The sequence below is a fragment of the Filicampus tigris genome, chromosome 16 (assembly GCF_054856515.1).
Source record: "Filicampus tigris isolate MCC_2025a chromosome 16, RoL_Ftig_1.0, whole genome shotgun sequence".
NCBI classification, from domain to species: Eukaryota; Metazoa; Chordata; class Actinopteri; order Syngnathiformes; family Syngnathidae; genus Filicampus; species Filicampus tigris.
In genome coordinates, this window is record NC_141232.1 from 851409 (window position 1) to 868725 (window position 17317).

Below are 17317 nucleotides of genomic sequence, written 5' to 3' on the forward strand. Positions count from 1 at the left end.
TCAAATGAAAAGCATTAAGTACGGCCGTAACTGTGTGTGCCTTCTTGCGCCTCGCGCCGTTCGTAACTTTGAAATCAGTCGTATGTCGAGAACGCAAAACCGGAACTTTCACGTCAGTGTTGCTGTCCGGGGTCCTGATACATCAAGTCAAAGCCTCCGTAACTTAAAACAAAAAGCTTTTCACTTGATCCACTTACACTATCTTGATGAATCACACTTCGTACTCATCACTTTGGAGTATCGGCGTGACATTTGTGTCGGATGAGTTGTCGAAGTGTGTTATTAATTTTGCCGTTGACGGTCTGCTGGCCTTCGTCGCTTGCCGTAGGTCGCAACAACAACAACAGTCACAACAACATCAACAAGCCGGCCGGCAGCTTGCTTGCTTGCTAGCAGCCACAAGTCTTCTGCGATTCATTCCTCATGGCCAGAGACGTGGAAGCGACCGACGTTTTGTCCGCCGAGGCGACGACAATGCGGCGGGCATGTTTCTAAAGAATGGGAAACGTGTTGGGGGGAAAGAGTCGAGCGTCGCGCGTGACGGAACAAGACAAAGCCGTCTTGGTGAGACTTCGAGTGGGGCAAAGCCGATTAGCCCTTTCGCTGCCCTCGCGTTAGCTTGAGCAACGCATCGGGCATCAGAAAGCTCCCCAGCTGCAGCATGTCTTCCTGTCCTCTTGTGTTCATGCATAACATGTGCTTATAGGTGACAATGTACAGCGTTGTGTGAATCACGGACTCGCCTATCTAAGATTGCAGACACACCCCTGTTCAAACGCAACGCACACTCTTTGACACAAGCAACTGTGGATGTGGATGTGGCTGTGCTAGCGTTCAGAGTGCCTTTGATCGACCCCGAATTTTACAGTTCAGCTGGTTCAGTAGTGGGCTTTTCCAGATATTTGTTGTAGTGACGTGGTCGTCTGAATGCTCTCGGTCTCCTTTTTGTATTGTACAAAAACTGGCATTGTAGGCTTTCTCTCTCCACTCTGTCTGTATTTACGCTGTTTTCTCCTGGTAGCAATTGAAGCAGCAGAGAGATCAACTGAAGCAGTACCAAAAGAGGATCACACTCCAGCTGGACAAAGAGAGACTTCTGACCAAGCAGCTGCTCAAAGATGGCAGAAAAGAGTGAGGATAATTGACTTGTTTAAGATTGGGCTTCATGTGTTTCTTCTACTGCAGGAAGTCTTTACAAAGGATTTCATCTCACCCGTTGTGTTGTGGCTCACCGACTGCGGCCTTTACATTTGTGTTGGGATTTTGACAACCATTTCTTGTCATTGCAAATTTTTCATACAATTTATGGGTGGGGCGGGTGCAAAATGAATCACAGCTTTCTTTTCGCACATGACTCATCCAAACATTTTATTTCAAGTAAGTCCAAACTTTTCAAAAATAAAACTCTGAATTGTATGACAGCTTTTCACACGTAATGTATTTTCACATTGCATTGAAGAAATTGACTTTGTTCTTGTAACAGAGACTGTTTTGTGTCCGTAGGGGTTTTCTTTCTTTTCTTTCTCTCGTGAGCCTCTTCAAACTGTACGATGTTTTGACTTCGCCTTCTTCTCTATTTGTTTTTATTTTTGTTTTTTTTCTCCAGAAAGGCTCTGCTGCTCCTTAAGAAGAGGCGCTGTCAAGACCAGCTGCTAGACAAGACCGAAAACCAGATCTCAAACCTTGAGCGCATGGTACTTCCCACGGGCACGCGCACGTTTGATTTACGACTTCCCACGGGCACATGCACGTTTGATTTACGAATTCAATTTGTTCCATGACCAGCCTCGGAACTCAAAACATTTCAGTTTGAAATCAATGGGAATGCAATCCCAGCGCCTCAAAGAAAGCTAACGTTTTGGGGGATTCTCTTGATGAAAAATAATAGCACTCTGCAGTAGTGTACTTTATAAAACATGTAAACAGTTTGTGCATCATGATTTGATTTCATGCATTCATTCGATTGAGGCTCTCATTCTGATGTGCGCGCCTTGACCACGAGGGGGCAGCCTAATCCATACAGCCACTTTTGGCAGAGGAGGACGAATTCAGTGGAGCCTCGCATATTCGTGGTTTGGCGTTCACAAATGCATCTGTTCGCAGATTGCTCGGTTATTTGAGGAAATCCCCACTTCTGTGCACTGGTGTTTTGATCCCAGCCCACGCTTAGTGGGACAACTATTCAAGACAACTGTTTGTCAGCTTGAAATGTTGTCTGCATGTCTGCAGGTGCACGACATTGAGTTCATGCAAATTGAGATGAAAGTCGTGGAGGGGCTGAAACTCGGCAATGACTGTCTGAAGACTATGCAGCAGGTAGATCACGTGCCGCCAAGACACCTCTATTTCCCCCACCCCCACTAATATGCTGTGATTATTAATGAGTCGAACCAAAGATTCATTTTGTGCTGATGACGGTGGTTTGTGTTGCCTCACCTTGTCGCAAGATTAAAGGATTAAAAGTGAAGCTGCATAATGCTTGATTTGCATGCACACTGCTCATGCGTAATCACACACGCACACACACACACACACTATGCATGTCTATTGTGTTTATATATACATTTTCCTGTGGCATTATTTCATTCAATGTCTTTTATTTTTCAGTAAAATTAAGACTCTTGAAATGATCACATTTTCCTAATACAATTTTTTTCGCATCACATTAGTGTTTTTTCAAGTCATCTTTTTTCAATAAGAATTCAGACTTTTTAATTGTTATATTATTTTTTATGTAATTATGTTTCAATATAAATTTAGACTTGCCTTGATATTAAAACTTTATACTGGTCAGTATTTTCTGAACTACATTTGGACATTTTGTTACTTTGAAAAAAAAAAAGAAAAAAGTATTCAGACATCTGTTAAGACAATTCATTTGTAAAATAAATGTTTGCTCTTTCCTTTTTTCTTTTTTTTTTGTCCAATTCAAATTCTGACTTTTGGTTGTAAACGGCCGACTTGCATTCATTTTGTTCTCATCTGTTCTCGTTTGTGTCAGCTCATGTCTTTAGAAGATGTGGAGAGGATCCTGGACGAGACCCACGATGCAATTGAGTATCAGAAGGTAAACGTTCCTTTGTGACCTCCGCGCATATTGACGCCGCGCCTCAAATAATTGCCGATAAATCAACTCCTCAGCTCAAATGGATTGCGACGCTTGCGACGGCTGTCATGTAGTTTTATTGCCATTTCTCGTTGAACATTGAATTTTCGGTGCAGCAAATCGATGAAATGTTGTCCGGAGCGCTGACGCAGGAGGACGAGGACGACGTTTTGGCTGAGCTGGAGGCCATTACTCAGGTAGTGTGCACGAGCAGCACAACAGTCTGTGTCTGGCAACACACTTTAATTATAAGTATCACAAATTGTTTATTATTATTTATTAGCCCCAAAGAACACGCTAGCACAAACTGACAAGTGATGCGACATCACGCACGGGAAAACAAATAGCACACATTAGGTCATTAAACTCGCTTTTTCACGCAAGAATAAATGTTTGGGAATGCAGTGCCTGAGCACTCACACGTTGTGACTGCGAGTGTGCCAAAGTGCGCGCCAAACATAAAGCGTGCGTGCGTGCGTGCGTCAGTGTGGCAATGACAGTGTTTCGGTGCCATCCAAACGGGACTTGACAAGGTGCCATTATTCCGTCTCTTCTTGACACACGCCACAACTTTTGTGATTGTCTCTGCAGGATGACTCGTGCCGCTCAGGCTCATTTGCATGGAAGTATTTTTATTTTGTATTTTTTGTCGCTTTGGCTTCAAACAGGGAGAAGACGTCGCGCTTCCAGAGGTTCCATCGGAACCGCTAGCAGACGACGACCCAGAGGCTGCCAGCAAAGAACTGAACACAAGACTGAAGAAGAACTTGGGCCGAGAGATGCTCTTAGCATGACATTTTCCATATTTCATCACATGACCGACTTGCTACATACATACAGTCTTGAATAAAACATTCCTACTTTGTGCACGTGTAACCTCCTTAGTCCACAAGGTGGCGCTCTTTGTTAAGATTATTTTTGCAACGCTCAAGCTTCCAAGCAGGCCTTTTTCATGATGCATTGTTGCTTTAAATTGGTGGGACAAAATACGGGAGGGGGTGTCCTCGGTTTACGATGAACATGTACGTAAATCGGGGCATGTCGCTAACGCGCTTCTCGACCATAACTCGAAAACAGAGGAGTCTCTCTTGTGTGCAATTCGCATCCCTACACAATTAAACAATTGCTAGGAACAGTGTGTGTTCTTACTGTGCCATACAAGAACACAAAGTACAGTGTTACGTGTTTCAATGTCCAGTATCTGATTGTAGTTGATCCCAGTGTAACATAATGATAAAGCAACGCGTGTTCTGATCGTTTATACAATGAATAGAGCCGAAAGCGTGACGTTGTGCTCGGAGCATGATGAAGGACCGCAAGAAAAACGCAAGAAAAACGTGTGGGCGGCCAGCAAATACACGCTCTTCAACTGGAGGAGGATGCTGCGTTCAAGCGCTGTGGGAAACACCACAGTCGCGCTTTTAATCGCGCCTCTGCGTGCACTCGTGAACAGAGTCGTGGCATTCGTGATGACAAGTATCTGTTGTCAATAAGGTGCTGGGAAAATGGTCGAGTTTGACATATATGTCTGATGTGGAACGTGGTGGGAAGTGTGAAAACCGAGCGTCCTTGAAAGCAGCGGCCGGCTGTCAGCTGTCGGTTGAGAAGGAAGGTGAGTTCAGTTGCAGTCGGATTTGGGCCGTACGACGTCGTCTCTCAGCCTCGCAGCTCCCCTTCCCCCGTTTCCTCCACTTTTCACGCGGATACACGTTTGGAGGAAAGATCTTTTATGGTCCTGGCCGAAGACTGCACGATGTCTCGCACCGACGAGGTTCACCGAGTGACGGAAAATGTCTACAAGGTAAGCTGCTGCTGCTTCTGCTGTTTCTGCTGCTGCTGCTGCTTCTTCTTGAGTCAAAGTTTGCCGGTGACACACTTGACTTCGTCTGTATAATAGGTCGCTTATTAAGCTCTCCAATCTGTTTGGAATGCTGTCCTCGCACTTGGTTAATTGTTTGACTACTCGACAATTGATTAATTGACATCGCCCAAGCACACGCACTCACACTCACACACACGCACACGCACACGCACACCCACGCACACTAAAGCCACGCACACACGCGCGTGCACGACCCATTTGATAATGAAGGCCTGTTTCCCAATCCACTTAGCCTGTTCCCCACCTGTCCACCAACAAAGTGCGGAGCTGAGCCCCACTCTGCACTGTGGATTTCAATTTATTCCCCCCGCCCCGCACACCTTTCGTGCTTCAATGGGAGACATTCCACGAGTTCAAGTGAAGGTTGGGCCTCTTTCTGGCCGTCTCTGTTGCAACAAGTAAACATTTGCCTTATGGCCATTTCAACATGCAAACCTGTTCTGCAAACAAAAAAAAAAGGGTGAAAAAAAGCCTGTGGAAGCTTATCTTGCAACCAGAGAAGAGAGTAGCAATGCACACAATGTTAACGAAACACTTGGCTTCTGCTGATAAGTGAACACTATGTTGTCTATGGTGGTGCAGAAGCGCTTTTTGTAATATATATATTTTGGATGCTTAATATATGTCATGATTGTGGGCACAGACAAATCCGAGGTTATTTTGCTGCTGACGAGATTGTGATTGGCTAACGTGGGAGTCAAACATGTTCATGTTTGCAACAAGATACTTCCAGGTGGCAGAAAAGTGATTGGCTGTAGCTGAGCTGAATGAACTAAAACAAAAACTTGTTTGGTGTTGCGCCACCAAAAAAGTGGAGTTTTCTTGAGTGGATGTCAGAAATCGGGTAGTCACTTCTCAATGGACAGACTGGCAGCCAAACCTCCAGCGTCGGATTTGTCAAAGAAATGTTCGAGCAAATATGTTGAAAATGTTTGTTCGGGTTGCCTTTGAGACATTTAGCCAACATCATAGCTCACCTGCTAGCAAATGTTAGCTTTCATTTCATTTCAAAGGAGCACGTGCGTGTGCGGGGCTTCAATCCGAGCAACAGAAAAGTCAGTCAATTAGCCACTCTGTCAGTGAGCATGACCACCAACATTCTGTTGAAGTGGACATTTAGCATTTTTAGCAAATCCACCTCACATAACTTTTTTTTTTTTTTTTTTTTTTTTTAGAATTTGTGTTTTCAGTCTTTTAATCCAATCAATTCAAAATTGTAATCCAGTAAAACACAATTTGCAAATAAATCATGACAAATAATCATTTCAGAGCTATTTTATGATACATTTACAAGAGCTACCTAATAAATACCTTACATTTCAAAATCTCATTTCATCTCATCTCAAAATGTATTTTTATTTATTTATTACAAATACAGTCACAAACGAGCATTTTTGTTTTTTGTACAGTTGTCTTGCGAGCAAAAATGTGACGTACGAATGAGCCTGGATCAGGCACCCTGGCGGCAGTGAATTTGCAACAGACTCTGCGGCCACTGTAGGATAAGTGTGTGAGGAGTAGCTGAGGCCCGAGTAGCTGAGGCCCGAGTAGACGAGCGAGGCTGCCGGCCGGCCGCCCTTCAGGGAGCAGACGGGTTTGAGAAAAGAGGTCAGATGAGCCCAGAGTGATGGACCGCTGCCTCTTTTGAGCGGCGTCGGGGGAAGTCGCCAGGCTATTTCTGTGCTTGCTTGGTCCAACGCCCCAAAGCCAACAGCCCGCGTCCGTCCCAGGCCTTGCTTGGAAGCGTCCGCCCTACGCATTGGAAGCGTCCAGAGGCCGACAATTGGGAGGGGGGCCGAGGGGTCATCGCCTTTGACAGCCGCAGAGACGTGGGAGCGTCAAATGCCAAAGTCAGGACGTGGTTGTGCTGCGAAGGCACTTTTTGCGCACTGTTATATTTTGCAGACGCCACCAAAGACGAGTCTACGGTGCGTTTTCTTTTTCGGCTTGTTGATGGACACGATTTGGTCCGTTTTAGGACAAAAGTGCCTGGGGGAACGCTTTATTTCCTCCCGGAGATGGCCATCATCAACTGTATTACTGCACGAAACACCATTTAGGTTTTGTGCTCCGGCCAAAGCCCTGTCAAAAATAAAAGTAGTGCTTTGGAGCCATCCTGTGGCATCACGGTGCCAAGGAAGTATGTTGAAGTGAGGGGAGGAGCTTCATGAAGGCAGGCCACAAACCTGTGTAATAAAAAAAAAAAGAGTGCTTTGGTACCATTTTTGAGGCATTTTGGTGCCAAGGAACTATGCTTAAGTGAGGGGAGGAGTTTCAAGTTGACAGGCCAGATCCCTGTTTAATATAAAAGAAGTACTTTAGTGCCATCTGTTGGCAAGGAATGATGTTGAAGTGGAGGGAGGAGCTGCCACAGCCCTTTCAAATAGAAAAGCTGCACTTTGGCGCCATGTTGTGCCATCTCTAGGCACTTATGAAGCTTTTTTATTGATTTATTTTTTCCCTCAATTGCTCGTGGATTCTCACGATTTGCAGGGGAACACTGTATTCGGAACACAGCGTACGAGAATACCGTTGGCGACGAGCCACATGCTGCGTCACTAACTCTGGAAAAAAAGCCTCATATCAGTCCGTAATTCGGTACGTCCCGTCCGCGCGGACCTTTGCCTTTTGAGGAAATGTAAAATAATTTCCAGTCTTGTTGAGTGTTTGTTTGGCACTTTCGGCTGACGTGATTTGGAGGACATTGAAAAGGACGAGCTGCAGCCCAGCAAGGCGCTTATCGTCAACAATTGATGGCAGCGACCGACCGATCGTGCTCTTTATTGGGAGATGCGTTCAAGTGCTTGGGAACAAAGAGCGCTCATCAAATGACTCAACCTGTCCTTCGTGTTCGACAACTGCTTTATATAAACAACAAGCATTGTTCACGGTGACAACAACGCTGTGTCGAATGTTGGTCTTGGGTGGCCTTCACATAACCTCCTACAAATCATCATCTTTATTCATCGGGATTTCAATAGCAGTCAAAATAATTGACCGCGGCAATTTTTTTCCCCCCCGAATTGCCCAGGCCCAGCTGCAAGGCCCTTTTTAGCTAGTCGGACAACTGAAGGCCGTCATTGACTGCAAAGGCCCAGTGAGAAAAATGTGCAACTGAGGAAAATGGAACGGCACATGAGTCAAAAAAAAAAAAAAAAGACCACTTTGACGTACAGGCAGAAGGCAAATGGAAAATCTCGACGGCCAAACCGAGTGCAGGTCGTCGAAAATAGCCGTCGGCGCGGCCTCGCGTGCGCGCCTTTCCCACCAGCTGGCTTCGGGTTTGGCCGGGCGTCTGCAACGCAAGCCTCTTAACGTGCCTGCGGATCAAGTCTGAGCGCTTGAGCCCAGCGGATTAATGGAGGCCCAACCCGGGAAGGAGAAGAGGATTGCCAGGCCGCAAGGTGGCCCCCGTGAGGTCCTCGGCTTAGCGCGTGTCTCATTCAGGTATGCAAACACACCCAGGCGGGCAAGGCAATGCGGAGGCGCGGCCCGTCTCGATCAACCCTCGGGCCAACATTCATTTTTCCCGTGCGGCCGCTCCCAGTGTCAACACGGCCCGGAACAGCGTGTCGGATGCTTGCTCGCTCCGAATCGTTCATCAAATGTGCCTGCCTGCATGCTGTAGGTTTTGCAAAGGCCTCTGCTGCAGCGCCCCCTACTGTCTGTTTATCTTCTTTGTAATTGTCATTTTCAACGCCACTCCTAATCGTCATTCGTTCAGCAACTATGTTGAATCTTATTCCATCGATCCCAGCCCGTCCCGTATACTGCAGAGTCCGGCTCCCGTTACCGACGGGCGGCCAGGGGCGGGGCCTGCGATTTGTCTCCAGGATCGTTTTGGGCAAGATCTCACCAGCTTGCTTCTGTTCGCGGAAGCATCGCCCAAAATCGGTTTGAAAGCAAGCAAGCAAGCGAGCAAGCGTGAAGACAATCAAAGCACTTTGACTCCCGGAAGCAGCACGTTGTCAACTAGACCGTGTGTATGCGGCCCGTCCGTCCGTCCGTGCGTCCGTCCGTGCGCATGGTTGCCGACAGACACGTTTTCAGATGATACCGCCGAGACCAAAGGCTTGACATTAAGAAGTCCATTTTCCACGTGTGGCCTTTTTCAAATTGCATCCGATGAGCCAAATCGGAGGGAGCGACGATCGCGTTTGACATCTCGACTTCCCCGGGCTGTCAGTCCAATCGGGCCGGGTGCGTCGAGACCGCCGCTGCCGCAGCCGCTTCGCCGGCAGCTCATGCGGGAGACGAGAACAGGTGGTCTCCTAGCAACAAGGCGCCACTATACCGACGCCCGCCACTGTGTCATGTCGGCGTGCCAAAAGGCTCGCGGTCGGCCAATGCGCGCAAACATGAAGGCCGCAACTCAAGGGACGGCCAAATAATTGGCTCATTATTTTGTCATATTCATTAAGAAAGTGGCAAACTTTTCACGCTGTGACTGGCATGTGTGCATACTCGTAGACGTTTGTGCCGGAGCCCGCCAACACACTCCGAGTGGCCCCTTGATTAATTGAATAATTGTTTTTTAAATGGTTTTGAAATCATTCATTCCAAAAATGCCGGCAAAGTATTCATTCAACGTTTTCCGTGGAAAACAAAGGCAAGTAAGGGGAAAAAAATCTCCTAACAAAAACGCGGTAACAATATTTGTATAAATTCAATTTGCGAATCCATGGATGCTGAACTGAGAATATGCTGGGTTGACTGTAGTAGTTGTCGTTTCAAGTTGTAATATCACAAATCAACATTAGATGGCAGACGTGTCATAGTCTCACTACAACGTAATATTTTGGGGGGTAGATTAGGAATGATAAGCAGGACAAACATGGGGTTCTTGCGCTTATAAATGTTGGTTTCTTGTTCAGCAGTTTTGTGCTGTCCTTGAATGGTCATTTTTGCACAGAGGAAGCAAAAAACGACGTGTTTGCTTCAAACAATTTGTTGTTGGCTGAGGATAGGATAGCATCTTTTATACATGAAATGTATCAAGAGCATGTTTGTTTTGTCATGCTTGTCTGCTTAGGAAGTCTTTCCTAAGTGCCCCCCCAGTAGCAATGATGAAAAATGGAGGCCCCCCCCCTGTAGCAGGGTTAGAGTTAGGGTTGGGGTAACCCTAAACGAAAAAATAGTGGTCAGAAAAGTTGCCGCAGTGTCAGCGAATTGCTAATCTGGCAAAAGCGACCGTGCTTTTGTAAGCTAGTTTGCTTTTCGTTGCAGCCATGTTGTTAGTGCGAGGAGCTGCGCTGTGAAGTTGCGTTCTGTCAAACATGGACGTGAATGGCGCGACTGTCCCTAATGGATTGTCCTGCCTTGTTTCTGGAGGAGCTTTTGTGTTGAAGTCGAAATGCTCCAAAGCGGCCAGCGTCGTCTCTTATTGGCGCCGGGACTGGAAGGTGGTCCTGGCCGTGACCCAGAACTTTTTTTGGAGAGTGTGGCGATGATGCTGCCGCTGTCCTTGACCTGGCAGCGCATCATCAGGGCCAGGCGTGGCCTTCGCGGCCTTGAAAAGGGCCCGGGAGCCTTTGGCGTGTTTGGGCAAGTCGCCGCCTGCTCTTCATTGGGGGGGGGGCCCTCGAAACGATTGCGTTACGCGCGGCAGGAACTCGTCGTCAACGCCTTGCAAAGGAGCGCATTTGTTCCCCATGCAGAGCGAGGAGCAGTGCTGCTCCACACGCCCGCCCGCCTCCTCCTCCTCCGCGCGGGCGGGCGGACGGACGGACGGACGGACGCTTTCCACGCCGCCGTCCTTTCTCTTTCTTTCTTTTTTTTACTCATCTGCTTGTTCAAGGACAGCCGGCACCCTTGTATACACGCACCGCTGCGCTTCTTTTTATGAGCTTGATGGCTTTTTACCTTGCTCTGCTAAACCCCCCCCCCCCCAATCATTGCTTCATATCGACTGCGTGGGGGCGGATGAGAGAAGGAGGCGCTGAAAGAGAGCGCGGGAGGCCGATGGAGAAAACTCTGCATCCTTGCTGAACTAGTCTCTAATTACTGCGCCTGTAATTACGCGGGGCACATCCTGGGCCGCGGAGGGCGCTTTCGCATGGCTGCGGTTGTCCGTTGCTATATTTTGCCTCCCGCAGCCGCCGGGCTTCATCTGGCACTTTGCTGTGCTCCCGAGGCCCACCGGAGACGCCCTTTGGCCGCAAGTCGTGCTTTGCCGCCATCCCGTGGCTTCTTGGTGCCAAGGAACCATGTTGGAATTGAGAAGCTTTGCATCGACAAAAGTAGCGCTTTGCCGCCATCTCGTGGCTTCTCGGTGCCAAGGAACCATGTTGAAGTTGACGAAGCTCTGTTGAGGCGCTTCACTTTGACATAGGTAGTGCTTTCCCGCCATCCTGGGTTATCTTGGTGCCAAGGAACTGTGTTGAAGTGAGTTGAGGACTTTCACAATGACAAAAGTAGTGTTTGCACGCCATCTCTCTGGTGGCATGGTGGTGCCAAGTGTGGAAGTTGGTTGAGGAGCTTCATCTCAACAAAAAGGTGTTTTGCCACCGCATTGGGGGGGGGGAAAGGTGCCTGACCACCATCTTGTGGCATTTTGGTGCCAGGGCAAGATGAGGAATTTCACGTCGACAGAAGTGGTGCTTGCGTGTCTGTCAAAGATGTTCTGAAGTGATTATCTTGTGATTAGCGCAAAGATCTGCTTGGAAAAGACTAACGATCGTACAATATTTATGAAAGATGATGCTGACGATGACAGTTAAGCTCCATTATTTATTTGTTTTAATGTAGTTCCTAAATTCCTCTTTCATTTGAATTGTATTGTAATGGCAAGATTTGTGCGCAAATAAGTCTTTGATTAGATTGTGCTGATGACGACGATGATGGTGGACTTTTCCGGTTGTTTTCTACGCTTGCGGGCAATCAAACGAGTTGACACTAAATGCATTCTGTGAATGTATTTTTAGTAGGGCATTTATTTGCCGTTCTGTTTTCCTCACCAAAAATGACAAATGGATTGAAAGCCGCGGTGGGAACGTGCAAATGAGCGCAAAGCGGCGCTTTCTTTGCATTTGACGGTTCTTCGTTTCCTCCCGCCTCCTTTTTGCGCTGGGTTTGTTTTTCCGCCGGTTCGGAGCGCGTGAGCGCGCTGGAGGAACCAAAGCCGACAAATAAGACTGGGCCTTGGTTGCCACGGCAACCGGCACCCGTAGATGCTTTTGCCGAGTGACTGATGCCTGCCTTGGGGTGTCTCTCGCTCGCTCGCTCGCTCGCTCGCTCACTGGCTGTAGCGTTCTCCGACATTGTGCTTTTGCTTACAATTAGAATTGGATGAATTGTGGAGCCCTCGCACTCGGGCCTAATAAATATTCTCTTCTAACCTGCCTTCTGCTTTTTAATCTTCCTTTCTTTGCAACATGAGTAATTAAAGTCCATCTTGCTGCGTTTATTGTTATTAACGTCCACACACTTTGCTCCAGGCAAATCAGCTGAAGTCTCACTTCAACTTGAGTGCAGTGCTGCTGTTTTTTTTTGTTGTTGTTTTTTTTTTTGTTCTTCTTATTTGCAAGCGCTCCCCGCATTGTTTTTCCCCCGGAATATTCTGGCGGGGTCACCGGCGTAATTGGACACACGCTACTAATCGATGGGCGCTTTAACGAGCGAGCGCCTCTAATCACCAAGGAGAGCTTGGCGGCAAAAAGGCACCGAGAAGTAATTGTTGCATTACGCTGGCGCCGCAATCTCGCCGGCACGCTGTAGTCATCGCTTTCGAAAAATCTGCTTAATTGGGCCTTACATGAGCTGGGCCAATGTACAGTCCAATTCAAAAGTAGTGCTTCGGTGCCAAGGAACTATGTTGAAGCGAGGTGAGGAGATTCAATGAGCTGGTGTCATACACGCACTGCATCAATCACTTGTTTTCACTTTCTTTGTTTTTGCTTTTTCTTTGGCTTTTCTTTTCATTGAACAGGAAGTGGGACCTGCGGTTGTGCTCGGCTGTGTTTTTCGAGGAAGAGAGGCTTTTCTTCTGGATGGTTTGCGTCACTTTGCGTTCCTTTGCTCTCTGGGTGGCCCCGTTTCCCAATTAGCCGCCACAATTAGGCTGACAATGTAGCACAAGAGAACTGGGAAGACCAATTTAGCCTGCGCGACGGAAGAAACCACCTCCCCTTTCCCTCTGGCGTCGTCTCAGCTCCTTCGAAAAGGCACCGCCGTGTGCGCGCGCGCGCCCGTGTGGCGCCAGCGGTTTCCGTGGCCGTGGGTCGGCGGGAGAAAGTTGTCTTTTAAGTGTGGCCGCGTTTGTCAACGTGTGATTTTTGAGAGTGTTTGTGGTGAGACTGATTGAGTGTGCGTGCGCGCGTTCCCCAGTCAAAGTGCAACCGCGAGAGTGAGCGCGTGACTGACGCTGTGAGAGTGCATTTGTGCAGGTCAGAGCCGTGTGAGAGTGAGTGTATATATGCGTGTGTGTGATGAGAAATTGTGGGTGTGGTTGAAAATTTGTGCGTGAGAATGTGTGAGAGTGAGGGAGGGCCAACGTGCGAGTGTGATTATGTGTGAGAGTATCCACGTGCGTGATGTAGCTGAAGGCGCGCGTGCTCCCTTTTGGCTTGTTCAGTGGGAGCGTGTGCCGTAATGGTGGCGTGTTACGCAATCCTCCCACTGCTTTAAAACGCCACCACTTGTTATTAGAAAAGCTTTGTGTGCGTGGGGGCGTGTGCACAACCACACACGCACATACTCGCCGCGATGTGTGTGTATGTGTTCTCACCAATCACCTCGCATTAGAATGAAGTAGAGCGCAGTGTCGTTGAAGAATGTCTTTTGATGTGGGCAAAGGCGAGGACGCCGTTTTGGTGCGTTTCTCCTTCTGCCGCAATTGTTGACACGCTAATGGCTAAGCTAGTTTGGAGGAGCGCAAACAAGGCGGAGGCCGCCACGCTCGGCTCCTTCTGCCGATTTTCTGCCCGAATGGCTGCAGCTTTATTCGTTTTGTCAAACGAGTACTCCAGAAAGGTCATCGCGTGTGCTGTTGATGATTATTGGTCAGACGAAGGAGTTGGAAGCTCAACGTGTCCCAAAACGCACCAATTTGGGCAGCCGCTCGGATCCTGCTGAAAACGTTTACCCGGCTAGGGAAGAAGGCCCAAAAAAAAAAAAAAGTCTGATGGGCCCATGCCCGAAATTGAACAGGAGGTGGCCGATTATGCTTGGCTCCCTCTAGTGGTACCTGAAAGAATCACTGCCAGTCAAGTCAATTTCCGTTGTACTTACATTTAACTTGAATGTTTTCACGGTGTCTTACAATCGTAAATATAGTTTTTGGGAATGACAGCCGTGTCTCGTTTTGCGGCCTAAGACGGACGGCACCGTCGTTTGGTGTTGCTCATTATGATGCCGGTCCTTGGAGTTTCTTTGAGCGAATGTGAAACATTGGCCAGTGTTTCAGAGTTTGATGATCCTGAAATTCGGCGCTGGCAGCTCTTTCATTTTGTCTCACTCACACTTGACTTTGCTTTTGCTTTGGCGCTGACTGACACGTTTGGGGTGCGTGTGACATATTGGCTTTCTTTGTTCGCCTTCAAACAGAATTCACAGCCTTTTGTTTTTCCGCAACAATTATTTTACATTTAAAAAAAAAAAAACAAGAAAGGAGACAATGGCCCGACAGCTCCCGGGGTGAAGTCTGGTTCTTTCTGTCTTGGATGGAAGAAGACGAAGAGCAGCCCGGACAAAAGCTTCCCGTAATGAACTTGATGAATGTGAAGCCTGCGCCTCCCTCGGCTGATTTTGGTGGCGTGCGCCTGAGCGCATCGGCGGCGGCGGCGGCGGCCTTTGAAGGCAGCACACCCCGTGCATCTGAGCTCTCGACGCAGCCGTTTTGCTTGATTTCCACTGCTGTCCCATTTGCGCACTGTCAGCGGCACATATTGTATTAGCACCCTTTCATCTTTTTTCAACTCTGTGTCTTTTTCATTAACTTTTCATTAGTTGCGCAAAATTGACAACAGGCACCGCAATAGCAAAAAAAAAATGGGAGTAATTGATGCCCCCCCAAAATGTGACATTGTGATTGTCAGGGCGAGCCGCCTGCCTGCCAGTCGGACTTGTTCAAGGGCTTTGCCGCACTTTGTGGCTTTGCTGACTGCAGCGCTGCGGCTGCGTCGCCGTCCCTGCCTTGAGCCGAGCGGCTAATTGGCAGACGCCTCAGCGGAAGTGGCAAAAGGTGCCGGATGTCAAGACGCGCAACGCTGCCTTTTACGAGCGCCGCGCTCCAATATGCACATTTTCCACGAGGCGTTTCGGGACAACGTGAAGCTTGAGGGCTTCAGCTTCCGTTTGTCTAATGAAGCCGCTGTGTCTGTCATCTTGAGATCAGGCCTCCAACTGGGGTCCCGGGAACTCAATGCAGCTCCGCTTACCTTGTTGAAGTTACTGCATCATGGGTGTATTCTCAAAAGTGGTTCTTGATCTTCATATTTGTCCTTGCCAAAGTGCTCATGACATAAGCTGAAAAACGGTGAACATCAAAATAGTTTTTGTCCATGTCCCATGTTTTGAATGTTTGTCAGTGTTTTGGGGAGATATTTTAGTGTTTATAATTAGTGTTTATAATTTTTCCCAGTGCTTTTCAATGGGCACCATTTTTACGCAAATCCGCAAATTTTGTTTAGTTTCATAAGCGTGGAGTGGCGCAAGTGGCGAACGTCATTTTCCCAACCGGGCAGATCATTTCCCACTTGATCGGTGGGCAGCTTGATTAGCGTTCACGCCTCCGAATGGTTTTGTTTTGCTCGTATGTCGTCGAAATCTTTCTCTTCCCTGTGCAGCCTTTCAGCTATGTCTTCTCTTTTGTGTCTTTCAGACAATCATGGAGCAGTTCAACCCCTGCTTACGGAACTTTGTTGCCATGGGGAAGACCTACGAGAAGGCCCTTGCCAGTAAGTCCATTTGATTTCTCTCCTTCAGGTTCAGGCGCTCTGCCAGCGCGGCTTTTCCTTGGCTACCTATGCAACTCCTTTTGCCTTTTTTGTCTGACTATAAAAGGACAGTATTTATCCTCCTGCCAAATGGGCAGGCTGAGCCCAGCCGGCAACCCCCCCCCCCCCCCCCCCCCCTTAATGTAGTGGAGGTGTATCAAGAGGAAGACAAAAGGGCCTCTAATGTGAAGTGATGACAGTTCGCTGTGGGAAGACAAATGAATCAAGGCGAGCGCACGGTCGCGCCGTCGTCTGTCCGTTCGTTTGCCGGCTGCAATTTATCCAAACGCGCCACCCTTGGAATAAAAGCCCGACTAAAGCATCCCCCCTCGGCACCCCGCTCTTCCCGAGCGCTATCTTACGTTCCATCCGCCACCCGCTTGACACATGCGCTAACTAATCCAGGAGACGGCGGGAGCGTGGAGACAGACTGACACGGACCCGCTGAGCTATGAAGTAGCCACTCCACAAGATTGACTCCACCCGAGGGGGGCTAAGAGGCTCGGGATGGCTGAGGGGGACCCTTGTGTCCGTATGGTGCCACGACTGGGATTGACCCCGCCCCCTGCTGCCTTACTTTTGATAAGTCCAAATGAAATCTCAATCAATATTGGACCAAAAGTAAGACGACAAAGCCGGCCAGCTCTCAGTTGAAGAATGGGCCTAGCACACTGCATTTGTCAGCAATGAAGTAGCCTCACGCATTCGATCCATCTTAGTCGCAGGCACGTCTTGGGTTATAGTGAAGAGACTATATCAATTGGTTTTATTATTGGCTTCCAATCTCATAGATGCCGTGCCCCAATTATGCTGTGAATAAATCAACGCCGCAACACATTTTTTCCATCCGAAGCAGGCGACTTGAATCATCTGCTGTCAGAGATAGCACCATGTGTCGCGGTCCACGCCTTTCCTCAAACTTTGGATGTGGCGTCTTTCAGCATGGAACCAAGCATTTTACGGCGGACTTATTCCCGGCGGGGCGAAATGCCACTCTCAAAAATGATGATGATGATGATGATGATAGTAATAAATGAAAGGATGGAGAACAACCCCCAAATTGAGTTTCCTGTTGGGCTTATGATGAAGAATGACACTCGGCGGCCTGCAGGCAAAAGTTTCCAAAATGATGTTGGAATCGCTTAGCAAGCGCTCGCACCAGAGCTCTTCTGATTGGCCGCGCTTCTGTCAGCCAAACAGCCGGCAGATATGAGCTCGTAAGGCCGCGTGCGCTCCTTCTGCTTATCGCCTCGGAGTCAAGGCCAGAAAAGATGAAACACAAAATGGAGGCTAATTGTACAGGCCGCTGGGGGAAAAGAAACAAACAAATAGACAAACAAGCAAACCTCTGGAGGCCATAAATGAAGCCAACCGGGTCCGTTCTGGCCTCACTGG

The 17317-nt window shown here is 48.2% G+C and overlaps 2 protein-coding genes across 8 annotated transcripts in view; both read left to right on the forward strand.

Moving 5' to 3' along the window:
- Positions 1–201: 201 nt before the first annotated feature.
- Positions 202–3971, forward strand: LOC147133904 (charged multivesicular body protein 6-like). Its single transcript, XM_086056365.1, has 7 exons — positions 202–564; positions 1022–1131; positions 1607–1694; positions 2230–2316; positions 3002–3067; positions 3223–3303; positions 3775–3971. Exons 1-7 carry the CDS (start codon positions 499–501, stop codon positions 3898–3900), a joined length of 624 nt encoding a protein of 207 aa, XP_085912491.1. The 5' UTR covers positions 202–498; the 3' UTR covers positions 3901–3971.
- A 456-nt stretch (positions 3972–4427) lies between these two features.
- Positions 4428–17317, forward strand: part of LOC147133905 (BAR/IMD domain-containing adapter protein 2-like) — a 54080-nt gene continuing 41190 nt past the window's right edge. For 4 of the 7 annotated variants that reach the window (XR_015090191.1, XM_086056356.1, XM_086056358.1 and 1 more), the window contains exons 1-2: positions 4429–4907; positions 15808–15883. Coding sequence is in view for 4 of the 7 variants with exons in the window: in XM_086056356.1 (XP_085912482.1) it covers positions 4836–4907; positions 15808–15883 (148 nt within the window). In the remaining 3 variants the exon portion in view is untranslated. Of the gene's footprint in view, positions 4908–15807; positions 15884–17317 lie in introns of all 7 variants that reach the window. The other 3 variants (XR_015090189.1, XR_015090190.1, XM_086056359.1) reach the window with 2 other exon arrangements.